This window comes from Haplochromis burtoni, unplaced genomic scaffold, assembly GCF_018398535.1.
Source record: "Haplochromis burtoni strain Fernald_Lab_line unplaced genomic scaffold, NCSU_Asbu1 Contig_84, whole genome shotgun sequence".
Classification (NCBI taxonomy): domain Eukaryota; kingdom Metazoa; phylum Chordata; class Actinopteri; order Cichliformes; family Cichlidae; genus Haplochromis; species Haplochromis burtoni.
In genome coordinates, this window is record NW_024582445.1 from 330,555 (window position 1) to 357,287 (window position 26,733).

General features: G+C 41.9%; 1 protein-coding gene across 2 annotated transcripts in view; it reads right to left on the bottom strand.

Annotated features, from left to right (window-relative positions):
• Nucleotides 1-382: 382 nt before the first annotated feature.
• Nucleotides 383-26,733, bottom strand: part of LOC102311978 (protein argonaute-3) — a 39,343-nt gene continuing 12,992 nt past the window's right edge. The window contains exons 2-19 of one of the 2 annotated variants that reach the window (XM_042222345.1): nt 24,561-24,732; nt 24,079-24,199; nt 23,671-23,879; nt 22,368-22,504; nt 18,288-18,422; nt 18,098-18,185; nt 17,376-17,523; nt 17,083-17,202; nt 15,299-15,442; nt 14,374-14,507; nt 13,167-13,351; nt 12,177-12,336; nt 11,920-12,010; nt 10,913-11,107; nt 10,424-10,558; nt 9,739-9,840; nt 8,800-8,999; nt 383-8,677 (exon numbers count right to left, since the gene is read on the bottom strand). In XM_042222345.1, coding sequence (XP_042078279.1) covers nt 8,569-8,677; nt 8,800-8,999; nt 9,739-9,840; nt 10,424-10,558; nt 10,913-11,107; nt 11,920-12,010; nt 12,177-12,336; nt 13,167-13,351; nt 14,374-14,507; nt 15,299-15,442; nt 17,083-17,202; nt 17,376-17,523; nt 18,098-18,185; nt 18,288-18,422; nt 22,368-22,504; nt 23,671-23,879; nt 24,079-24,199; nt 24,561-24,732 — 2,585 coding nt within the window. In that variant the 3' untranslated portion in view covers nt 383-8,568. The remainder of the gene's footprint in view (nt 8,678-8,799; nt 9,000-9,738; nt 9,841-10,423; nt 10,559-10,912; nt 11,108-11,919; nt 12,011-12,176; nt 12,337-13,166; nt 13,352-14,373; nt 14,508-15,298; nt 15,443-17,082; nt 17,203-17,375; nt 17,524-18,097; nt 18,186-18,287; nt 18,423-22,367; nt 22,505-23,670; nt 23,880-24,078; nt 24,200-24,560; nt 24,733-26,733) is intronic. The other variant, XM_042222346.1, reaches the window with a different exon arrangement.

A 26,733-nucleotide genomic window follows, 5' to 3' on the forward strand; every position in this document is an offset into this window, starting at 1 on the left:
ATGCTGATTTCCCCCCCCCTCAGAGTTTCACATTTTTGAATGGCAAAAAGATTTGCACACTCATATTGGCCTCAAAGCTCTCCCAGAGGGAGAGGTGTGGTACAGCTGCTGCAGAGCAGGTTCAACCAGTGAAATAAAATATGAGCTGGTCCCAAGCAAACTTGGCTGAGGGAGGGAGATTATATTCATCCTTCTCTATAAAATATAAAACAATATATAATGTGTAGGCTGTGAGGGACCTACACATTTCGACAGCAGCCCGGTGTTTTCTAAAGCACATGGTGGCAATATGTGATTTTTATTACCCACAGCATTTTCTGAAATTCCACTTATTACACATTTAAAAAAAAAAAAAAAAAAGTTTCCCAGTGAGACGACCAAGATAAAGCAAAGCATTTTTATTGCAAGTATTAGTCAAAGATACACTTCAAACTGAAGCAAAGCAACACTAAAAAGGCCAACAACCTATAAGAGAGAAAGGGTAACAAAAGAAAGACAATTAAAACAAAGGAATACAGCTGTTGGTACAACACAGCCTTTTGCAAAAATACAGAGGCTGAGACATGGATGATCTGGTGGTGAAGGTTCAACGTACACGTCAGTTTGCTGGTGCCTCACTCAGAGGTATCAGAGCTCAAGATCTTTAGTTTGAAATAAGACTGACACAAGAGTGACGATGCATCGGAACAATCAGAGTACCCAAAATGTTTGATATCCTTGGCCACTCTCAAATAATCTGTCTTCAAAACCATTAAGTGTATACAAGGTTAACGGCGTCAGGAGCCTAATCTCTTCAGCAGTTTTTGGTTTGAAGTCATTTTGGAATGCTAATGTAATGAAAACAGGTTCAACATCAGATAGCCATGGGAGTAAACATTACGGTAAACATTGAATAAACCAAAAGCCATTCGGTTTAAAAGGACAGAGGGCTTTTCTTGCTTTGGAAGATTGACAACACTCAAAGGTCAATGTCTCTGATCCTCCGATGAGGTGAGGGACAACCAACAGATAATTAAAAGAAAAAAGAAAAAAAAAATCATCACAACACAATTCATCCTTGGTTCATTGTACAGGCACAGGTCTCTGTAATCCGGCACAGTAGGGAACCGCCTGGTTCTCGTGTAAGGCCTGCGTCAAACTGTTCTTTGGATCCTTCTTTGGATTTGCAATCAGCGACAATGAGCTGTGTCAACCGAGCAACGAGCTTACAAAATACAGGCAAGTGCATAAAATCTAACGAGCATACGTACATATCCAAACTGCCCTCGGGCTGTAGGCACTGCTCAACAGGTAACACCAAATACTGAAAAGGGTTTCCAAAGGCAGTTTGACCCAGACCTGGCTCCCGTTCTGACATCAGTACATATTAAACAGAGCAATGTTCATTCATCAGAGCGCTCTACGTTGTGTAGCAATGTTAGTGGTTTACATGCAAGAACAGATGAGTATGCCAGTTGGAGATATCAGGGCAGATCAAGTACGTAGGCTAGTTTTCTTGGTAGGCCACCCGACACAGCACAGGCATTGCAAAAGTCACACAGATTTCTATTACGTAAGGACGCACTTAAGGCTGAGGCATGTGTTTTCCTGTGGAATGAGACCTGGTCCTGCTGTAAAATATTCTGGCACAAGGAAAAACAAAACAAAACAAAACAGGAGACATTTAAAGAGGAAAGAAGCAACGCCTTTGCTAAAACATTTCACTGTAATTCAATGAATTTTGCCTTTCCAACATCCTTCCCTCTTCCCCCCCGCATTTTTCTTTAAACTTATTTTACACTCTACTACTTGCTCTGTACTGGCTCAGGGAATTTACATGGCTAACGTACCAATTTAGCAGCTTGGGATGAAAAGTCAGCTATTCGACACAAGTCAGTGTGGTTCAGAAATGGTTCCCTTCGTCAGAGATGAGCTGCAACATGTAGGGGGCTGGCGTCTGGCCTTCACGGGTGGTAAAAGAAGATGGGAGGGTTAAGAATATTTGGAAAAGGAAGGAGGAGGAAGTCGACCTGGAACAAGTCAAAATCCGCCGCCCTTTCCTCCACCCCGCACCCCCCTCCATATTGTTGTGCTTGCGTGTCTAGGAGAATAAGGCGTCAACATGGAAGGGGAGGGGCTCAAGGCTTCTCCCTCCTGGCTCCACCCCCGCCACGCTGCAAGATTGATGCGGACACTCCAGCCGCTCGAACGGACTCAATAAATACACCATAAAATATTCCGCATATATATATTTCATATATATATTTAAAGAACAACACATTTAAATAGGACAACAAAATAAAAGTCGGCTCAAGAACAATATTTCAAAATTGGATAAGTGTTAAGACAAAACAGAATATCTTTTACAGTTATACTTATTTCGAATCTAAAATAGTTACCGTATAAGAATATCGCAATCAGGCATTACTCAAGCATTATATATCATAAAAGCAATTTGCAGTTTTCTTTCATGTAGTATAACATATGCAGCATACCAAGGTAAGTGAGGTGCAGTGTTTTTTGAGATTTCTTGTAATAGAAAGATTTCACCCCCTGGACTGAAAAGGTACCCACAGAACTACAGACCATACTCGGTTTTTCAGTCGAATCCCTACCGGCTCAAGACGAGGATACTGCTGGGCACTCATTCCCTCCGACAGGGACAAGACACATGGCAGGGCATTGCTCTAAGATGAAAGAACGCCATGGGGCTGCTACTAGGGCTGGGCATCTTGAGACAAGTCTCAATACTGACACTGGCTCTGTTCATTTCATTTCTGAACCACATGTTTAAAAAAAAAAAAAATAAGACACCTTTCTGCCTCCTCACGCATGTTGCTTTCCCTCAGTGCAAAAAAAAAAAGAAAAAAGAAAAAAAAAGAAAGTTCTAGCCTGCTTCGAAACTCCGATTCCAAAAAACCAGGAGGTACTGATGAGTGACGTTTGTGACACCCAGCCCTAGCTGTAACAAAGTGTCAAAAGTGGCAGTCCTGACAAGAACACGCCACCTGAGAGCAGGCAGACTCTACCGAGCCATTAAAGTCACAAGAGCATGAGGCACACTTTTAATGACCGACTGCCTCGTTTGGTAACGCGCATCCCTTCGTCGTCTCCTCGTTTACGCTGAGGTCTGGATCCTCTCCTCCTCCTGGGCGGGAGGAAGAAGGGGACTGGAGGGACAGAGACTGTGGCAGTCTCTAAAGTGCTGTGCTATGTTTGCCATTCGTGGGCTGGGCTGTGTCACTCCCAACCACCTCGCTCCGCCAACCCACCCAAACACACATTCCACTGTACCAACAACACCATTGGTCCAAGACACTAAAAATGCACTAGAAAGCAAGAGCTCAACCACAACCATTTACTTGGCATAATGTCTTTTACTATGTAGGCTTAATCTTTAAATACATGAAAAACAACTCTGCATTGCCATCTCAAAAAAACAAAAAACAAAAACCATTTACTGTGAGTGTGTTTGTGTGTGTGAGAGAGAGAAATGCAGCAACTCCTGCATTGCAATGTGTGTTTCAAAAGGAGATTCTACGACTTTGATTTTTACATTTCATCTTTCAATTTACAGCACCATCAAGAGGAAAGGCACTTTCTGTGGACTTTTTCTCGCTACCTTCCACTGCAAATATAGAGCAACCAAAATGAGGAATACTGATTGAAGCCTCGAGACAAAATACACCTTTACTTCAGTTAAAAATTGAGGCACCGGCCTTTTAAAGTTAATTTGTTACATTTTCTTCACCAGGCAGCTAAAGACGCCAATTCACAGCTCTCATAAACAGTCGTCGTAGCGACCCTAAGTGAGAGCTAAAAGGAAACAGTCGTGAGATTAGTGTACCTTTAGTTTAAAGTCAAATATAACGAGTCATTTCTAGCAGAACTGGAAGGACAAACGAAACCTTCCCACTTTTGTGTAGCACGGCTGTGTGTTGAAGAAAAATCGGCTGCATGAATAACATCGTTGTATCCCATTAAGCATTCGCTTCCACAGGCCCCTAAAAGGTCTCGCTCATGTTAGGTCATTTCTCTGCTAGCTAATATTTGCAAAGCCGAGCTGATGACATTTCAAATGTAAGCGAGGCAAACACATTTGCTATGTAAACATGTGTTCAACTGCCCTCGAGGGTGTAGTTTATACACCACCTGAACATCTATTACAGACAGCAGAGATATAGTGAGTCAATCAGCCCACCAAACACACACACACACACACGTCCAACTTCCATATAACCTGCCACACCAAGTTCTCACTGATGAGCTTTGATTCCTTCCCACACACGCACACACACACACACACACACACTATATCCCTCAGTATTGTCCTTCAGCTTTAACCTTCCTTAAACCTTGCTGGGGGATTGGATGAGATTGTACGGCCGTGGAATGTAGACCGAGGGGAGTAAATGTTTGGAACAAAAAAGAAAGAGCGCTAAAATAAGATAACAGGCTTTGCCACGTCGCAGACTTACGTCTTTGTATCTGTGTGCACGTGAAGTGGCTCGAATAAGGAAACCAGTCTGAGGAAAGCAATGGTGGTTGTAATCCAATCTAAATCCCCCCCCCCAGGGTTCAAACACAAAGGAATGGAGAACTACTAAACCTTGTTTCTCTATTCTTTGATCACACGTGTCTTTGAAATGGATCACCAAGACTTAAAAAACAACAACACATGCCCATTCCTTTTACTCTCCTCTCGATAAGGAGCAGGCATCAGCACCAGTTAAAAGAAACCCGAGAAAATTCAAGAGCAGGAGCTCAACATATCAATCGCCTTTTTTTTTTCTTCCCCCTCCTAGTCTACTGTTTGTTGTTACAATAGGTTTGTAATTTCTCACAGCTTTTCTGAATTGCTAAGACATTAAATCCTGTTCTCTGAACCAAACGGTCCATGTTTTGCACCCGTTTAGTCACTCGAACGCACCGTGTTAGACGTCAATTTGGAGTTTCAGCTTTAAATAAGCAGGATCTGGGGCACCAGCATAGCTCACCTGGTTAAGCAGGTGACCCATTTTTTCTGCGTTAAATATCAGCGCACTAAGATTTCTCCTCCCAATGTTTTGCGTCTTGAAAAAAGGAACTCCCAGAAATACACATGCAACAGGTTGAGTTGCAAAAATCTCTTTTTCACTCTGGCGCGACACAGCTGAACAGATCACATGTTCACTTTCAGTTACACTCACGCTGTACTGTTATGTGCTTGTTTCTTAGCCTTTTGACCTACTTTATCCACAGACACTGTGTAATCCTGTACTGCTTGTACTTACAGTGGGTAGTATTTAAACTCTATTCGAGTTATGCTTTTTATATGCATTTATTGGAATTTTCTTCCTGGAGCTACACAGCCAGAACGCTGGATTTTTGGATGTAGCGTAATGAATGCTCAGCATTGTTTGACTGAGTCTATGATCTACAAACATTGTTTGGTTTACAGTTTGAGGTTATTGTTTGATACTTCCAGAGGAGTCAGAGGTTTTGTGAATGTTGTTCAGTCACAGTATGAGAAAACAGGGGATCCTTTTAAGAAAAGAGTCTTAGCAATTGTGAAAAACTGCGATAACAAAGGCATTCGGGATATAGCATGTTAACACTTTGTCCTCTCTATGAAAAACTTTGTTTGATCATCTACAAAAGAAGAAGAAGAAAAAGAAAAAAAAGAAAAAAAAAAGAAGAAGAAGCGTTCAACATCTTGCAAGTTTTTTTTTCCAAACATCAAAGCAAGAGGCGGTTAGAGTCCACATCCCTATCAATAACAGTATGACAGTCCAAACACACATAACTAGTTTCAACAACCCCAGCACTGTTCACACATACACTATACGTTATACAGTGACACAAGAACAAGTCAACAGTCTATTGCGATAATAAAACTTTGTTATACTTTTTTTTTTTTTTTTAAACCATTACTTGTCATGATACATTTATTACTAAGATTAATAATTAGACTACATTTTTTTCTGTTAGCAAAAATAAGTGGTGTGCATTACATAATTTAAAATCTACAAATATACTTTCGATCTGGCTTTTTAAAAAGGCTTTCAGATACTAGTGAAATCATGAAGGCTCAAACCCACTGGCTTCCACACTGAAAGGCTAGCCTGTGAAAGGCAGTCGAATGCAACAGCAGAGGCAGGACCACACGTCTGCCGTTGTACCGCTCACAAGTTCTCCGAGTAGATCTATCCCGAATAAAATCATAAATCTATAACTCCCCTCAACAACTGCAGCAGTGGAGCCTTCTCGTCCTTCAGTGAGTGAGGTTTACAGTTTTTTTTCCCCCCCTCGCCTACATATCCCGCCTGCTCGTTTAAAGTCTCGCATTGAGGTTCAGCTTCAAATTCTAATTCAGAGTAGCACCGCGCCTGTGTTCACCCCTGAAACACACGCTTCTTTTAGTGCAGATAACTTTTAAAAACACGTCCCGAGCAAACTTCAGGTCATCAGCATTAGAGGAGCTACGTGGTGACCCGTTACCCAGATACACGCTTCACACTAAAGGTCGTCCACTTGACTCCTCGGCTTTGTTCTGAAGCCAGTCCCAACTTTGGGCCGGTCGCGTGGGCAGGAATTAAACCCGAACTCAGATTTAGGGTTCTAATCAATCTAAAACAAAAAGAAAAACAGTTTGGGAGAAGGCCAACTCTGTGCCCACGAAGCCAGCCCAATCGCCTACAAACACACTGTAGCAGCTGGATCCATGTCTGGTGAATATTAGGCAAAAAGACAACTTGGCCTACTTTGCTTGAATGCTGCTCCAAAGCAAAGCCAACAGCTAACACTGCTGTACAGGCAAATACAATAAATATATTGATCTTAGGTTAATTTGAATGAGATGTATAGAAAAGTCAGTAGACGGTTATTGAGAAGAATAAGAGGCATCGGGTGAAACTTTCTTGCTTCACGCTGTCTGGTTGGTGTACGCTCTTTGATCATTGTACCCCACTGAAACAACTCATACAGCTTCTGACGATTACACACTTAACTTCCAACAGGCACTTGAATACTACCTCTTTATGGCCTTTATACTCCACTTTGCTGCTGTCAAGTGAAAAGCTTTGTAATTCTTAGGAATTAAGAAAAATCAATCTCATTAGCAAGCTGACGATCAGGAATTCTAAAATCATGCCCACTGATCCGAAAGTATTCTCAAACCACGGAGACGCACAAAGTCCTTCAGTTCAAGTAAAAACACGAAAAAATCACCAAAACTGCACCATTTTTTTTTCTTCCTTTCTTTTTGCCCAACAGCGAGAGCAAACTCATACAACATGCAGGTCATTCAGCTCACAGAGGAGCGACACATGAAAGTGCCTTGCAAGTGGCAAACTTCTCTCCTTTCAAGGACACTCGCTTTCATATGAAATGTGAAAACTGTACTTTTGAGTCGCTTAAGTCCCCTAAAAATCCTCTTCCCTTCGTTCGACTGATTATTGCACAAGAGGAAACCATCGACATCATCTGTATTTAGCCACCGTCTTAGGTACAAGGGGGGAAAGGCAAGATAAAGCACTGAGAGAAATGAATGCAGGGCGATTTAAAAACAAAAGCTAACACGATTAAATCTTCTTTTTTCTTTAAGAATTAAGATTCTTAAAATGTTTCACATAATGTAGAAGAAATATAGCAACCAGACTCAAATAACAGTGTCAATAATACTTTAAATACAATCCATGGATGGCTGCAACTCAGCAAATTGATATATAATATAAACTGCCCTCCGTTTAAATGTGACAGCTAACTTTCAGGAATAAATCCGAAACTGATCTGAGACCACCAAAACGGCTCCTCTTTGTGACTTTTAAGGGGCAATATCCCTCTTTGCCAATAGGTGGCAGTGTGCTCAAAAGAACATGTAGCTCTGTACAAGCAACTGGTGGTGTCGTGCCCACACACTAGCGAAAAGTGACAGAACAAGAAAGGAAACAAGAGGAAAAATAAAAGATCAAACTGGGAGGACCTCTGGTCAATGAATTGATGCTTCAAACTACATCAGACACCTCTTAATAACTCCAGAGTCTGAGTCCTTTTTTTTTTTTCTCTCTGCCCCTAAACTTAAGAAAAAGAAATAGGAGAAAAATCAAAGACAAATTACACAAAAACTGACAGAATGTAAAAGTGCTGCTGCTCAAACTGACTTGAGGTACTGAAGAAGGCAAAGAAGCAGATTTATCAAAGACTATGCCAAAGAAAAGGAAAAGAACAGCCACAAACTAGGCCACAAGTAAAGGAGACAAAACAGGGGACGAACACATAGGCGGGGTAGTGAAAACCGGAGGGGAGAGGGGGCCTAATAAGGGTGAAAATAAACTAGTTGGCTGGTTTAATATTGCATAATAGTGCTGAGATTCTCTCGTTTGTTTTTTTTAAAGCAGCTTTTGCATCCTCAGTCCAGTGTGGGGGTGCCTCTTCCCCTCCCTCCTCCCTGCTTTCCTCTGCACAGTGTCAGGTCCGTTTTTGATTAGGCATGTTGGGGGGGGGGGCGCGGGGACTTGCACCTATGAGGATCCCTTGACTGGCATGCCAGGTGTGCATGGTTGTGTGTGTGTGTTAAGAGTGGCAATGGTTGGGGAGAGTTGGTGTAGCTCAGGCGAAGTACATGGTCCTCAGGGTGTCGTGGTGGATCTGAACAGCTTTGGCCAGCGCCTGGGGGTCCCGACCGTTACTCTGACCAGACACATGGCTGCCCTCAGCGCTTCAGAAAGAACAAGAAAGGACCCGTTAAGATGAGTGACAAAAAAAGGGCAATTCATCCAGCACATGTGAACTCTAGCAGCTTCACAGAGCAAGTTTAAATGGGGAGAACGCTCTCCTTACCTGTCATGTTCTTTGTCAACCAAATGATAGCGGGCACGAAAGGCCACCAGGTGGGCATAGTAGGCTGGCGCAGGGATGGAGACTGAGCGGGTACAGCGCACATAGGTGTGGCACAACTGGTAGGTGAGCAGCTGGAACTCGTCAGCGGTAAAACAGTTGTCGTCCCACAGTACATGGTAGTGGGAGGGCCGACTGGTGCCCTGAGAGGGAGGTAAGCATTAAGTAAGAGTCAATACAAAACTAGGACACAGCTGACAGGAAATACAGCCCAGAAAACTCAGGAACATCACCTAACTGTGCTTAGCTATATGAGATATGTGTTTAAAAAATAGATACATAAAACATTAATGCTGCAAGTATAAATCAGCTAACTCAAGCAGCTTCTGCGTCTACAGATCTGTAGTCTAATCTTCGCGTTTTGAAATAAGGGACATATGGGATGGTTCCACGCCATCTTAAATATACAGACAGCAAATTTTAGGTACCAAAGCTGTTAATAACACATTTTCCTGGACAAAGCTTCAGCTGCTGCTCTTTTACATGATACTTTAGGTTAAATAATTGCACGATTTGCCATGCAAGGGGGGCTGATAAGCTACTGAGGTACTGGATTAGCAAACCCCTAAACTAAATAGCTCAAATATAGTCAAAACGTTTGAGAAGGAAAGTTTTATTTGCTTTAACTGTGCACTCTTTGTCCACCCATGTGCTTTGCTATGCTGAGGTGCTTCCACTGCACAAACCGCACAGCTATAAGCTTCATGTTAGTTTGTTTAAATTGCATCATAAACTTTAAAACCGCTTGTGTTTGGTTTATTCCTGAATCCTATTTATTACTTATCTACAAAAGTGCAGACGTTTATGTTTTTTTGAAGGAGAAGGAGATGAAATACTGTAGACAAACAGCAACATATGAGATGGAGAAGAGGTTGGACTGACCTGTATTCCAGCGTGACTGCAGAGGTAAAAATCGAACTCGTAGGGATGCGTGATGTCCGTATCCACAGTAGTACCAGCGGGAATGTTTCCACTACGTCCAACCTTGAAAAGCAAAATTAATTTCAGTTACCCTCAATACTAATGCTTTTTGACTTTCAACTTGTTTTCCCCTTTTTTCGCCATTTAAAAAAAAAAAAAAAAGCAGATATAGCAGGGCTTTTAATGCACTAAATGATGTCGGGAACTAAAATTTCTGATGATTAAAAAGAAGAACTAGCTGATGGAGAGACCCAGGCAAAGGTTTCGCCAAGTGCTTTCCAAACAACCAATTAAAAGCCTAATGCCCCAGGGAGCCTAATGCTCTGTAAGAAGAGTGCGAGCGCTGAAAATAAGGTTGTTACTGGCTGGGTCTCACTCTCGGGGCCTTGAGTGCCACTCCAGAGCTCTTGGTTTGCACTGGGCCCTAATGCTTTAATCGAATGCAATTACAGCAGTCAGGAGGGTGAACAGCCGAAATGACAACAAAAAGGTAATTAAAGAGGCCCATTTTCAGTAGTTAATGTTCCAACATAGAACATAAAAAAAAAAAAATACAGATGAACACATGAACACACCATGTTGACTTTAAGCGGAAACGTCATACTAAAAGAGCAACAGCATGAGCTGGTGTGCGGTGAGGACTCACTCTCTCGTTGCGGTCGGCACAGAAGAGGCGTGTATGGTGGCGTTTTTGCACAACAATGTAGGTGATGCCTGGCTGGTACTCCTTCTCCAGGCTGATACAGGCCTCACGAATGGCCAGCAGCTCATAATACAGCACCTGAAGAAGAGGACAATTACAATAATATGAAAATATCATTTTTGGTTGTGTGTGATGCCATATGACCCAACTTCAAAAAAAGTTATACAACTAAGAAATTTGGGAATACTGTTACCGACTTTACTCATTTGTGATTAAAAGTATTTATGGAATACACAGACATATTCTTTACCAGTATGCCTCAGCTACAAAGATTATAACGTACCCAAACTCAGTAAGAAGCCAATAAACGTCTTGAACAATAAAATGACATACTGCAGAATTCTACCTGGTTTAGTCTTTTTTTCACATCTTTAGTAAAACCCTGAGTTTAAGATTTAAAAAAAAAAAAGAAAAAAAAAAGTGGGACTATACCTGTCTGAACTGGCCTTCTGAAACTCCATCCCTGTAGAAAATGATCCGTGTGGGCTTGTAGCGGGTTGACTTGTAGAACTGGATCAGCAGTTCCCGCACCATAGAGGCCAGGTCCTGGATGACCTCCTGCCTGGGCCTCTGGACTCGTACGGTGGCACAGTACCTGCTGGGGTGGGCGTCCATACTACCTACCACCTGACAAAGAGTTTGGAGCAGAGGAGCCATTATTAAAGAGGAATGGATTTTATGTGGAAGGGAAAGTGACACATTATTCATAGAAGTGTCAGCATTTCCTCCTCTCTTTGCGTTACTAACCCACTGAATGTTTTTCTGCATGCAGATCAGTACGTTTCAGCCCTGATCCAGGGTCAGTGCTTCCACTAGCCCTTTCTGCCGCCTCCCCAGTCCTGTCCCCTCACTGTACCTGTGCTTGACTTGTCACTTCTCCAATTGCACAAATTATTGTTTTGCACAGCTCAAAAGATCAGTTGAGCTGTAAGTCAGGGTGTCTGAAATTTAACATCTTCTTATGTGTCTCTGAGATTCTACAAAAGTGTGACCATTCATTTGCTAAATCTGTAACTTGATTCATGTCTTTATTAGTTTTCTGTTTGCACTCAGCGGTGTTTACTATTGTATGTTTAGTTTTCTCTCCCAATAGGATTTCACCCCCAACATCACTCACACTTAGAGAATGTGTCTGCTTATTAACATTTGGGTTTAGGGCTACAGCAAGTCTTCTGTTAAATATTTATTCTGCACAGAGTGGGATCGAAGCCCAAAATAACTCTTAAGTGTTTGGATTTATTGTCTGTGAAGACTTTATTTGACTTTCTGAAAGATTATCACTCTTGCCTTCATCCATTACATCTTCTACTACTACTTTCACGTTGCCCCCTAGTGAGAGCTGGGGTTGTAACACCCATCAGAGAAGAGGAATATTATCAAAACAAAAACTACAATTTATATATTTAACTGCTGGAGTAGGGGGACATAAAGAAACTAACTGCTGCAATAGAAGGCTTCTTCCCATCTCCGGCTGGTGGATGTGTAACATCTGCTCCCAAGAAGATAACTGGCTGTTGAAACACTGATGGTCTGTGGATCGAGAGACAGAAAAAAGGATCAAAAACACTGAGGTAGTTAAATAACAATACACCAAGTGTCATGTCACCCTAACCCTTAACGTGAGACTTTATTTAATAAGACGTCTTAATATAGCATTATAACACTGCCATATAATAAGAGGGAGACCGCAGCTCACCGTTGGTGAGGTACCAGGATGTTGTTGATCCCTCCCAGCTTCACATTGATCTTGAGGCAGAGGTTGGACAGAGTCTGCGGTGACGTCTTCACCACGTTCTTAACCTGAACACACTGAGTCGCCATGCCCAACAGAGTGTCTCCCACACGCTTTACCTCCGCTGTGAGTGATGCAAAAAACAGGAAGTCAGAGGCAGACGCACGCACACACCCCACGCAAAGATTTCAAATCTGTATTACAACTGAAAAATTGATAGACAAAGAAGAGGGCTCATAACTCCCACATCCAGTCACAGTATTACTAATATTAAGACCAACAAGTGTGGGTTCAGATCATAGTTTACTGTTAAAATGTTATCTTGTTTCTTTTGTTGCCATTAAAAAAAAAAAAAAATTCCAAAGCAACACACTGACATATTTATGCCTACTAGTATCAAATCGTACGGTTGCATCAGTGTGCACGTGTACCACAGCAAATAAGATTAGAGAGAACAGCCTTCACTTCCCAGAATTATTTGCATTACTTTGAATTTTTAGGGGAAAAGGAAAAAACATCACAGCGAGATGCAAACTCTATAAACTTCGGTTGATAATAGGTGCCTGCCAAGAACAGCACACAAACGATGGATACACAGCTCTCTGATAGCAAGAGTGATGCTGGAGATAAAGACACGGCAATGGCCAGCCTCTACTTCAGTTAAGCTGTCAATTTCAGGAAGTGAAAGGTCTTGTTACTGGAAAAGTAGCGGAGGAGATGAGACTAACGCTACCTCACTATGAAATGAGATAAAAGCAACACAATCAAAAGGTAGCTGGGCCCTGATCTATAAAGCTAACATCTGCAAGGAATTTAATTGCAGTGTTTATTTTGTGGAATGCAAAAGAAATCTTTTTATAAGTAGGCAAAACCTGTAACAAATGACTTTGTTTGTCGGTACCCAACACTGCTCTCGACTCAAATATAATGTCTCATTTTAAGCAGTTTTCTAACCGTAGACAGGAGTTTTTCCCGGCAGGATGACGATTATGAGCTGCAGTCCGGCATAGGTGTTCTTCAGGTGTCTGAACATGGGCTCCACGCTGTCTGCTCCCTGGGCGTATTTACAGAAACACGGCTGGCCTTGGATGGGCATCCCAGCATCCTTTGAGATTTTACGCAGCTGGTCTGTGAAACCCCTGACGTGAAGAACGGAAGCAAGCAAAGAGTAAACAATGAAGACAACCGTTTTTGTAGAGCTCCAAGAACGTAGCATCTGAAGATGAGCTCAGGGGGAAAAAGAAAATAACAGTGCCAAGCTTTCTCTGCAAAACATGAATATTATATTGAAGGCAGTTAGCTTAGTCATTATGTCTTAATGCCCAAAATCAAACTAATGTCTATTTATGTTGTTGTTCATCCTAAATTCGTGTCTCAAAACTGCATTTTGAAAGCCTGAACAAATCGGAGTACTTGAAACTCCAGCTGGAATGTTTCCACAAGCACTGTAATTTCTCAAGTAGGTGTTAAAATGCTTTTAGATAATAACAGCAATGGGATTTTAGTGTTGAGAGTTAAACACTGCTTCTGTCTAACAGAACATGTACTGTTCCACTAGTAAAAACAAAGACATCAAAAGGAAACATAAGGCCTCTTCTACAAACAACATGGCCATCCGCGTTCTGCTCAGATGATCTGATTCTTCTAGTTGGGTTTTATTTGAACCAGAAATCATGAATTGATTGTGCTCTGCAGTTTGGGAAGGCACCCGTAAACAAATGGGCTCATTTCTAACATCAAAGCAGCTCAAAGGTACTTTTTCTAATCACCCTCTTAAAATTTTAACTGAATTTTCTTTCACCACCAGGGGGCACTGTTTTGTCAGTTTGTGTGTTAAAAGGTGCTGCCGTTCTTTTAACTTTTGCTAGCTCATACACACATATACACACACACACACACACACACACACACACACTTCTGATTCTGTTGATGTTTTAGTTAATTTTGGAAGATTTAAACCATTTTCCAAAAACAAACTTAAGTATTTTAATGAGAAAGACAAAAAAAGACATGATTTAGAAATGTTTATGATGACATATTATAATTATACTGCACTGTGATGTGATTGAGCGTCACCACCATATTCACAGTGAGACAAAAAAAAAACCTACAAAGGAGACCACTGGGATGAGAAAAAAAAAATATTAGCACAGGATCTCACTTGAGGATTTCTTCTCGACACTGCCTCTGTGTGGCGAAGCAGGCAATGGCCCACATCTTGATCTCTACCCCGGTGTGGAACTGCTTTCCCCTCATGTCCCACACGCCATGGCTGGGCGTGGCTACAGTGCGGTTCTGAAACAACACTACAATCTCAGGCGATGTATTTGCGATTATGCAGAAAAACACTCACATTCACGCTCCTCATACAGACTCAACAACCACATACAGGTAAACGCAGTTTCGGAAAGTCCACACAGTCCAAACGCACCCATGACCCACACCAAACTTGTACATAAATTCACATTTTGACAAAACACAGACTACATAAAAACAAGCTTTTTTGTAAAATGTAACTTTTAAAATCTTAACTTGAAATCTTACTGCAAAGCCATTTGCACTGTGTGCTGCAGACTGTAGCATTTAAGATGTAATTTACTGTGTGCATAACATTTAGAAAAGTGTGTATTTCTGTGTCAAAGGTTTCATTATTACATTACAGTTGGTGCTTTCCTCCAAGATAAACAGAAAGATGTTAATCGACATTGAGGTTCAAGCTCAATAAGCCGCTTCTACACTTTAGCATTAGCAATGTTTTTGCTCCGTATCCAATGTACTTGAGGAGCGATCCAATCATGAATTGGGTGATCTTTTGGATTCAAAATAATCTTTGTTGCAAATGATTAAAAAGTTAAAATGTCCAATTGACCGCCTCAACATCGTGAACTTATTAAACGTTTCTAAAAATTGAAATAAAAGGCTGCACTACTGAGACTGAACCACAAAGACCAAAAACGGTGACATCATGGAGCACACACAGAAGCCAGTGGGTTAATTCCCCCATAGAGAAAGTGGAGTAAAGGCTGCAGAAGGGGAGAGCGTGTCAGACAAACAGAGAGAATGGGCGTGATTTAAAGGAAGGGTACCATAAAGTGCTCTGTGCTCACCCTGCCGCCGTACTGCAGCATGGGGGCGGGTAGCACTCGCCCCGTCACGTGGGCCATCTCGTCACGCACTTTGAACTGGAACTCCTGCACAAAAGGGTCTGCCTCATAGTTGGCACTGCGCACCTGGAAGCGAAGAGTAGTAAAATTAGGCAGGGTCAGGCTAAGGTAACTTTTGACAGCATGACTAAAAGCCACCGCAGTGCTGTGAGGGTGTGCTATAGAGACAATCATTCTCCCAAAGTTTCTGCTGCTGCTCGCACACTTATGGGGGGTTTTGCAAATTAAAAGTAACCTTTGAAAAATCTGCAATTAAAATGACATATTTTTCTCTCGCCTTTAAATGATTAACACATCACCACCACTCTGCCTAAAGATGACTGAAAACAAAGGGGATACACAGATCTGTGTGAAGTAACAAAATCTGATTGCCTTTAAAGCTCAGGGTTTAAACCTTATACTCAATGTGTTAATATAAAAACAAGTGTTAAACACACTAGGCTATCCACAACCAACCTCGAAGAGCTGGTTGTGAGGTAGAGCCGTAACAAAGTTAGTCTTAAAGTGCTCATATGACGCTGATGCAAAAGGAAAAAAAGACTAAATGAAAATTACTGACATGCCACAAAATGTCAAATGTCAGCACTTCTGTCCAGAACAGGACCCATGACCACAATAACCAAAAGTATTACAGGATCCATTATGTAGTTCTGACAAACACAGATTATCTGCTTGTTTTGTGCTCCTGCAACATTCAATCTGTTATTCCAACCACCGTGTTCTTTCAGTTACGAGAAATGTTGCGTATAATGAAAATGCCTGCGCAGTGACATCTACAATAATTTCCTGTGGGCAAACGTGGCCATTTTGCTCCACAGTCAACAGATAGCAAGACAGGGTTTAATAAGGTGAGGGCAGGTATTACATGTGTGCTGCTGATCTGACCGTGGCCAGAGGGAGTCACTACATAGTTTGTCATCCTCTCTCTAAACAGCGTGCTGCAGACACTATAGTAGCTCCACATTAAAGCTATTAAGATTACAACATTTTGTTGAGCCTGCAGTGACCAAATGTGATATAGAAACGTGTAGACCTGCCTCTGCTCACAATATAAAATGAGAATGTAGTCGAGGAGCTTATAAGACCCGTAATTTAACACAAAAGGTGAACGGTACAGCAACCAAGTATCAACAAGCCTAACAATGCACCCAGTCACCCCTGACCCCCAAAAGAGGCTCTTACTTTTGACCTCTACTCTAAACTCAACCACTGGGAATGCATTCTTGAAGCACTACAGAGGGATGAAGTGCTCTGCTGGTTTAATTTTAACAGCAGTAAACATAAATACATCAGCAATACATGCAGCAGTATTACTAATAATATGCTACTGAATGAAATTTCAAGCTACCGTTGCCTGATAAACCGATACAAAATGTGTTAATTTATATCACTAAAATATATTAATATTATTATTTACTAATAATGTAGTGTGTGTTGGGTGGGGGGAGGGGGGGGGTAAACTGTAAGAATAAAACTAAAAATTCAAAATCTAGAACTTCCTTCACATTTTTCCAAGGTTGTCCAGTGGGCCAGATTGGAGCCTTTGCCGGGCCAATTCTGGCCCGTGGGCCTTATGTTTGACACCCCTCTTCTCTACTGAACAGACAATTCTTAAAACACAGCCCTTTATTGTAATTTCCTATATTCAAACCGTGTGCATGTAGAAGACAGGAGAGCCGTATTCAGAGGGCATTTCCAGAACTCACCAGCCTGCTGATCTCCTCCTGTCTGTCAGGTGCAGAGCGAGCTGTGGCTTTGATCATAGTGGAGGTCTGATTATCTGTCAGCTTCTTGATGCACCGTTGACCAGCTACAATATTACACACCTGCAAGGAAACAAAAGCAAATAAGAGGCTTTCCTTTTTTCTTCCCCCCGGGCAAACCGGAGCTTTTTCCTTCAGCTGCTCTGGGAGCTGCCCACCAGACCATCATGCTTGATTTAATAGTTACTGTCGGACCCCCCCATTACTGAGTGGAAATGCAGCTTCTTTTCTCTCACCTCTAGGGGCAGGTAGGTGTGCTTTTGCTCCTGGCCCACCTGTAGACAGGGTAAATGTGGATATTTGAGCTGCAGGTTGTACTTCTCCCTGAAGTACTGGGCTACAGTACGCTCTACAGTCTGCCCATTCTCCAGCTGCAGAGGGAACCTGCAGAGAGGAGAGTTTTTGTCAAGAGCAATGCAAATGTTAATTGATGTGAGCTATGTCAAGCGCCCCGCGCATTATTTTGCTATTAATTTGCTTAATGTGCAAGTGACAGACAGAAGGTCATCCCTCTGCAAATGCAAAGCTATTCAACTGCTAAAAGCCTTAACATATTTTTTATTTGTTACTTTTAAATAGATATTTGGTTTATTGTCAGTTTCAGGATGAAAGAAATGGCTCAGGGAAGTAAGCAATAACTACCAAGCTTAGATCCACATGTGTTTTTGTCGGGCTTAAACTGACAAATCACTCTTTCTGTGATAATTTCCCTTTTAAAAAAATAATCAAACTGTAGTCATGGCACAGAGAGCAGTTCAGTCCCGACACTGCAGCCACACAGCTGCCTCACGAAGGGATGACTAAGATCGAGCGCATGGTTGTCGGATGAGTCAGCCATTATCTGGTTTGTTTGGTAGTGATTCGGTGAACACATCCTCTGGTTTCCACTGCCTTCATCTCACTCGAACACTGTTCGCAGTGGCTCCTATTCCCTTGCCCGCCCCAGAGGCTGACTCACGTTTGATGGCTGGCAGGTCGACGGGTCACGTTGCAGACGCGGTACTTCCTCCGCATGGTTCCACAGTGCGTCACCTCCACCTTTAAACCTGGTGAATAATACAAAGTGTTACCATTAAGTATTTGCTTTTGTATGAAGAGCTGTGATTCGTGGAGTCCCAGTTTAATCCGATTTGAACTCAACTCGTCACCTTTGATTTCTTTGGTGAATTTGACCCTGTGCGAGTCTGTGAGAGGCCGAGGCTGCTCGTCGATGTTGTGAATATCCAGCACTTCACACATGAACTGGATCACTGGCTGGGCTTTGTAGAAGGCTGTGGCAGACACTGCAAAGGCAAAAAAAACAAAACAACTAGAGTCATTTAGGAACAACAACAAAAAAAACAAAAAAACAAAAAAAACGAAAAATGAATATGACGCACTGCAAACAATATCTAACTGAAAGAGAGAGAAAGAGAAAAAAGTTATATCCAGTCAAAAATCATGTTTTGTTTATTACTGGACAGGAATCAACATCAGAAAAAATAAAAAGCTGTCCAATCAACAGAAAGAACATTTAGCATTACTTTCTTTTTCTTTGCCAATTTCCCTTTTCAAGTTCGTCTTCTGGTGCACCCATGGAAAACATCCAGTACAGCCACCATTTTTACAGCGATTTCGAAAGTTTCATGACGTCAAGAAAAGCTCGTCATCTGCACCGAATTTCCTCTAAGGTGACAAAATGACACCAGCGTTCAAATTCACTTTCAATTTGATGAAGACAAAGAAGTCACAGGAAACCAAATTTCGTGAGTAAAACAGGTGGTGACACTTCTGCCTTTTCAGTGCACGGTTAACAGGCAGTGGAGGTATGTGCCAATGGGACACTCGCGGCACTTCCCAAAGAAATTGTTTTCAAGTTGAGATAAGAATAAAAAAATAAATAAAAGCTTAAGTCAAAACCTGACAGTAAAGGACCAAAATCACCATATAAAGACCAGCTGAGCTATAACAGCAAAGACTCCAAAAGGAACAAAGTGTATTCCTGATGTTCATTCAAAATGTGCATGGTAACCACACAGCGCAGGAAGCATGATTCATGCAGAAGGGGATGTGGAGGCTACCTTGCATTAGCACCTTGTGTATAAGCACATAAAAGTAGCTGTGAGATGAGAGAGAGGGGGAAACAAAAAAAGAACAGGTATGACAAAACTAAAAGCCAGATCAAAGGAAACCCAAAAATGGACACGGGGAGATGGAGAAGTGCAGCGGTGAGGATGAGAATCTTGAGACGTAATCTAGTGATGCGTTGTCATCAACATAATCTCTGAAAACACTAAAAACGCACATCTATGACGCTTAGCTTACCTTCCCACGCATTCTGTTTTCATTATCTATGCGCAGAAGTGTCTGAGTCACCGAAGTAAAAGAAAACTTTAAAAAAAATCTCACTGCTCTGCAATTAAAATAATTTCATTTACACTCACTGGCTACTTCATTAAATACACTTTGCTTGTATCGGGTTGGACCCTCTTTTTGCCTCAGAACTGACTTAATTCTTCACAGCACTGATTCAACAAGGTGCTGGAAACATGCGTCAGTGATTGTGGTCCATTTTTACATGATGGCATCAAACAGTTGCTGCCGAGTCGTTGGTTCCACATCCATGATGCGAATCTCCTACTGCTCTATTGGATTGAGATATACGTGAACTCATCGTCATGTTCAAGAGACCAATTTGAGATGATCTGAGATTTGTGAGATGGCATGCTATTCTGCTGGAAGCAGCCATCAGAAGTATACTGTGGTGATGGACATGGTCAGCATCAATACTCCTGTAGTCCAAGAAAATATCCCCCACACGATTACATCACCTGCAGCAGCCTGAACCAAGGATTTATGGCAGGACAGATCCATTCCTTCATGTTGTTTTCACCAAATTCTGACCCTACCTCCATTCATGGGGTAGGGTCAGAATTCTGCTGCTGTAGCTCATCTACTTTAAGATTCTATGTGTTGTGTCTTCACAGGTGCTCTTCTGCATACAGAGCAGCTATTTGAGTCATTTGATTTGAAGCAGTTTGTAAATGCTCCATTGATGTCAGACTACACTCAAAGTTACTTAAATAACATTTGTTTTTTATTCTAATGCTCATTTTGAACCGCAGCAGGTCGTTCTGACCACGACTAAAGTAGTTGCTGACATGTATTTGGCCAATTAGATTTTTAACATTAAAGACCAATTGAATAGGTGTACTTAATGAAGTAGCTGTTGAGAGTACTTACACGCACAAAATGCAGACTGTGGGAGGTAGTGTTAGTTTCCTTCGTGCTTGGCTATTTAAGGCAGGCTTACTACTTTGCTTTACAAATATACAATGCAGCATGTGAATGGTTTGCAAAGAGTCGGAGTTCTAGTTTGCTGATGAAGAGCAGACAAGACACTTCAGGTGGCCAAGTGTTCTGTACAAGAGGCCAAAGAAGACAAAAAAATAAATAAATCGGAGAGCAGCAGAGATGCTCCAAAAGAGACAACGGCTTCAAGCACTTAGAACTAAACAAAAGCTGTCTCAAGGAAACGCTCCACACAGCTACCCTCCTGACCCCAGAAACACCCACTAGTCTCATATATGTAGGCACAACAGCACAAGCACACACATACATGCTTCTCTCCGTCTCCACAGCAACAAACTAGTCAGTTCCCATCCAGCCAAGAACCCACTTTCCTCCGTATTCCTTAGGCGCTCTCTCGCTCACACTCACACACTCTTTCTTATCAGCAGCCCTGCCAGACACAATCTCCACAAGCCTCCTGCGGTGTGCATATGGCAGGACACATTCTCTGCCATCCCCTCTGCCACATATTTTTCCACAAATAACAACAGATTGAAATTGTAGTGCATTGTCTCGTGTTATGTTTCTCTACTGATAGGAAGCTCAAGCTAGAGCCAATTATTGATTTAGATTTTCAACAGTTCTACTCATTTCCAAACAACCCACATTTAGCCAACAGAATTAACTCGACGCCAACAAATCGAATCGGTTTTCCGGTGACCGAACATAAAACAGCAGGAGTTTCGAGGTTGGTTGCGTGACAACACAAGAGCAAAAAGCTCATCTTTAAGGCTATGTTCACACTGCAGGTCTTAATGCCCAAATCCGATGTTTTTGTCTGCTCGTTCACACTACAAATAAAATGTGACAGCAAACGCGCTCTAGTGTGAACGCTCAAAGCGGCCCGCATGCACAAAAGAAGGCGTCACACACAACGCGCTCCGTTTAGACCAGACCAAAAAATATTGTTTGACTGATGGCCCTTAATATAAAGACTTGTTCCTGACTTTACGTTTCCCAATTTTGCTTTAAATTATACAGTTATTATGTTATTTACATTTGGCCTAATAATTACCCTTATTGCAGTTTTAGAGAGGAGCGGTGCTTCAAAGGATAGTTGCAGATTTCTGTCAGAATCTGCAGATCATACAGTACAAATAAAATGTTAACGTTTCTCCAATGTTGTCTTCCCAACAGTTTCACTAACATCTACACTGGATGGCCAGGAAACATTCACGATGTCTTCTCCGGCGCTGATAATTGGCGTCTGTCTTGTGTCAGTGACGTAAAAGATGGATTTAATGCGACATGACCATTCAAACAGCAGTCGCTTTCTGAAACATCAGATATGTATCGGATTCAGTACCACATACTAAAGTGACTCAGATGGGATTTGAAAATATCAGATTTGTGCGGTTCACACGGTCATACCATGATCGGATATGGGTCGCATAGGGTCCAAAAAGTCGGATTTGATGCGCTTTCGCCTGCAGTGTGAACGTAGCCTAAGTTTTTCTTTAGACTACAGAAGGTATTCATGAAAACATTTGGCCCTCAGTACAGCATTAAGTGAGCCTGCCAGACCCCATCATTGCTATTGAAACAAATAAAGTTTGACATGCATCTATTAAGAAGCGTGTCAAAGTTTTGTCCAATAAAGTCATTACATTTCTTCAAATAAAAAGTGGAAAGATCATGTGCAAAAACTCTATAAAAACTGTAACATGGAGACTTGATATTATAATCCAGCTTCCCCAGCTGCAAAAGTGAAACGGCAAAATTGATTTGTGACTGTAAACAACCAAAAATTGAATTACAAAGAAAAGGCTGTGGGTGTTGGGCATTTTTCAATATTTAGTAATATGAGGAATATGGACTTTACTCTTTTGTTTTTGAGTCAAGAATTAAAAAAAAAAAAAAAAATGATGGCAAGGAAAACACTGGGTTTTTGTTCTTACCGTCAATGTTTAGCATCATCTTCCACATGGCAGGGCGCACAGATTGGTGGAAACCAAACCAAACTTCCCTCCCACCTCCCAGAGGATGGTCGTAGCCTTCTGGAGCAGAGAAGAAGGATCGGCCCACTGGAGTGTACCTAGATGCAGAAAACGGGGAATTATAAGTTTGATATTAAAGGGAACCCAATCATACTCCTCCACAATTTTTTTCTGGGCTATAGTAGAGTAGCTCTATATATGACTAACAGTATATAAATCTGCAACTTGATGCAGACTGACCGTGTCTGTAAGGAGGTGTTTTAGCAATTCTCCCTTTAAGCCACCTGTTAATCAAGCCAGCTTTCTTCTGATTGGCTGACAGTTGCAAACAGAAGATTAGAAAAGTAAGTGACTGAGGCCAATGCTGTGAACCTGAGATAGCAATATTAAGATATCCCCTCTCAATTACATCATCAAAAGTCCTAAAGCAGAGCATTTAGAGCAGCCTGAATTTTTGGCTCATATGGATTAGCATACCATGATCTCACAGCTATGCCTGAAAAACAAAAGGTCAAATAGGAGCAAAAGAAATCTGTGTTGAAGATGAAAGAAAAAGTAAAATTAGCTTGAATTGAGAATGTAGGTTAATATGAATTTATGCGGAGTCACATTCAGCTGCTGTTCAATATGGCCTGAAAGTACATCAGCGAGATGAGAGGGTGGTAACATTGCCCGGACCCATTAACCTCCTATTACCCGTCCAAAAAGACTCATTATGTATTGTATATAGGTCTCATTCGTCTTTGCAAATCCTACATTTGCAATGTGTCAAAATGCCAATGTAATACCGGGCTGCCAGAACCTGTGAGCACAGCTAAATGAAAGGTGTCGATATTACCACTTTTTAATAATGCTTTGAAAAAGGTTTTCATTACAGCTCTGGCAATATTGTGTTCAACTGTGCTTTTGCTGAGCCTTAGGGAAGCGATACTGAATGAAAGGTGGTAAGGTGCTTGTGAGCGACCGTGTCAGCCGTGTTTGATTTCCGCTGGGATCGGAGTGCTGATATTAGTGCTACTAGGACAAAATAAATACATTGTATTTGCTATGAGTATCTCAGGGATTGGGTTTTACAATGTCTGTGTTTGGTGACTGAAGATGAAGCTAAAGAAAGTACAGAAGGTAAAAGTAAATTAAGGATGAAAACGTTCCTAATTTAAGTTCATTCCATAACTTTATCTGCCAGTTATCTTACATGGTATTATAAGGAAATCATTCAAGAAAAAAAACAAAAAACAAAACATGACAGCAATAAGCAGCTCACTTCATGGAGGGCAAGTTTCGCAGTACTACGTCCACTGCGTGTACAGGGTTGGTGCTGATAGGCTTGTCCAGCTCAAGGGGTTCAGGCATGCTGCGGCCAGTCAGCACCTCGTGGAGCATGTGCCAGCTGACGAGAGACACGAACTTAATGGAAACTTTGAAGGGCCGATCTTTCCCTCCCTCTCCTGGGAGAGTGACATCCAGGTCCACCTGTGGGCCAAAACAAAAGGAGTGCAGACAGATTGATGCTCTGAACATCGTCTACGTTCTTTAACAACCGCAGGGATGCATCGTTTCTCACTTAAGGTGATAATGAGCAGCTGAGATTGTGTGTCTGAGTACATTCAGTTTGCACTGAAGAAAAAGGAGCGTTTGTCTCCTTTGTGTCTGTGTCTTTTCTGCAGCTCACCCCCGTGGGTGCCACAGGCAGTGGGTTGGCTGTGTACAAACTCTTCTTTCCATCGTAGACTGGCCTGCGATCCCCAAAGATTGTCACCTTGAAGTGCTGCACCATAGAGTCAACCACCTCCCTGCACAAGATGAACACAAAGGATTTGCAGTTGTTCTGTCTCTTGTAAAAAGTGCATGCCGACAGAAGTAACAGGCACAACTTTACACTGTGTGCTGTGAGCTCTCCACTGGACAGAAGCGGCAGTTGGCAGCTATAAGCCAGGCTAAAAAAGCTAGCATTCGATTTTGTTTTCATCCCGTGCCCCTCCCGTACAACACAAACAATATCTTCTGTGTACAACAACTACAGGTACGCTCTGGCAAGTGCTAGGTCACTTCAAGCTGCTCAATATTTCATGATGGATTAGAACGAGAAATGTAGCTAATGTAAATATTGCATGTAAGAGGTTTTCCAGAAAGCAGCCAGTGGATCAATCTTACCTGTTGACTCGCCGTGGGCACTTGTCAGGCTTGATGTCCACCTCGTAGAGGTAGACATCCATCTTGGGGATCTCCACCTGGAAGCAGTTGGCCAGCAGCTTGATTGGCTTCCCCATGGTGCCATAGCCAGGCCGCCGAGGCATGGAGAACAGGGACTGGGCCCCAACGGCTCCTGAGGGGGGGGGTAAATTAAAAGATGATGTGAGGTTGATACACATCCTGGAACCTTTAGCATTTTCCGACCTTTAGTTTATCTTCAGAAAGTCTAAAAGGTGATTAGATTTAGCAATATACTCCTTAGAAGATATTACATTATTTGCTTGGAGTTTCATTTTTGACACAAGCAATTATTTATTCATTTAAAAAAGAAAGAAAGAAGATGCACGATGAATTAAAAGGTACTTTTCTGTTTTTTAATAAACAAACATGCTACACTCAGTGAAACCACATCTAACACTTAGAACTTAATCCTGCATACAGAGGAAAGTCTAGAGATGATGCAGATACGCAGGGAAACATCTAGTAAAGAAATAGTAATGACTGTGTACTGAATACTGTCATACTTAAAAAAAAAAGAGAGAGAGAGAAAAAACCCACAGACATGTAAGCTCTTTGACATGTGCTTCATGACACATCGACTCACAATGAAACATGTGTCCGCCTCATTTTAACTATATACAGAATCTGAATGAGGAGGTGCATGAGTCACCAGATGAAATACTCTTGATGACCAACCTATTCAATGATGCAAGACAACAGCTTCTATCATAAGAAATCTCTCATCCAAATAACAACAAAGCATCAACAGAAAGACCGCGAAGAAAAAGAAAATAAACAAACTCAATGTTGTGACTTCACATCCCTCCGACATGACTGTCGTCACATTTCAGATGACTTTTAACAGGATCTGCCAACTCAAGGAGGAACAGGAAAAAAACAATGATTCAACTTTCTCCTGGAACTACAACAGCACCCCGCAATATTAATGAAGGCTAGTTGTGTAGCACTAAGAGAACGAAAAACACGCGTTGGGCAGTTGACCTGTGTGCGACACAGATCACACATTTGGTCTTAAGAGAACATGCGCACACCAACACTAAGACCATGAGATGTCTTTGACATGAGTCACTTTGATCCAGAAACGGAGCGTTCTGTTCAACTTAATGCACCACGCTCATGTCAGGGCTATTTCTGGCTCTGCTGAGGCTTGCCTTCACACGGCCTAAACGATTATGCTGATGTGCCAATACACTGTTTGGATTCAACTTATAATGCCACAGTTCACTAGGATATTGTTATACAAGAGACACTTTTACACAAAAACTCCAGAGAGACTCGCTTTATGCATGCCTCTTCACAACCACTTTTTTCAGTTTTCAATGCCTGGGGCTCTGCCCCCAATGTGTCACTGAAACATGAGTCATATTACGTTTGTGATTCATTGCACATTTCTGACATCTGTGGGTGATACTGGGGTTGAGGGCCCAGCTGAAGGGAAGTTCATAAAAACCTCTCCACAACAGAAACCTTCTGTGACGAATCAGCAGACAACGTGAGCTTGTTTATTTACAGTCGGGCTTTGGAAGCTGGTGCTCTCTGCCCTGCTCAATTTTTCAGTTGCTCCCCTGGTGGGCTCTGGAGTGAAGGCTAACAGGGTTGATGGAGGGTAAAGGCCACTTGTTTGAAATCGCTGCTGGGGTAAAATGCTGAAAAAGAGAAGTCTGGAATTCCTGTCGTGGACGTCTCTCCCACACAAAACTATGTGCACACGTACTTTGTAATGGTAATTCCCTTGGGCCCCTTAGTGAAACTTGTGAGGTAAGCCTGATTTGAGACACACAGGCGAAACAGAAAAGAGGAGGAAGACATTCTGATCAGTCTGAATGAAAGCAAGAAAAGGTGTGTGCCAATTCCACAAATTCCAGTCCTTGATACAAACTTCCAGAAGCTCTTCATTAATAAGAACGCTTCTTTTTTGTTACAGTCCCAGTGAGGTTGGGAAGTATTAGAGGGGTGGCAGGGAGTGGTAGGATTATAGTAGGCAGAGTTGGCTTTTTCTAGCTTTCATCTACCTCTGACTTCCATTCAGTGTGAGTCACAGAGCCACCACAGGCACAGAAACACATACTTGAGCATCCTGTTCCTGGATTATGCAGTGAGTGAATTACAGGAG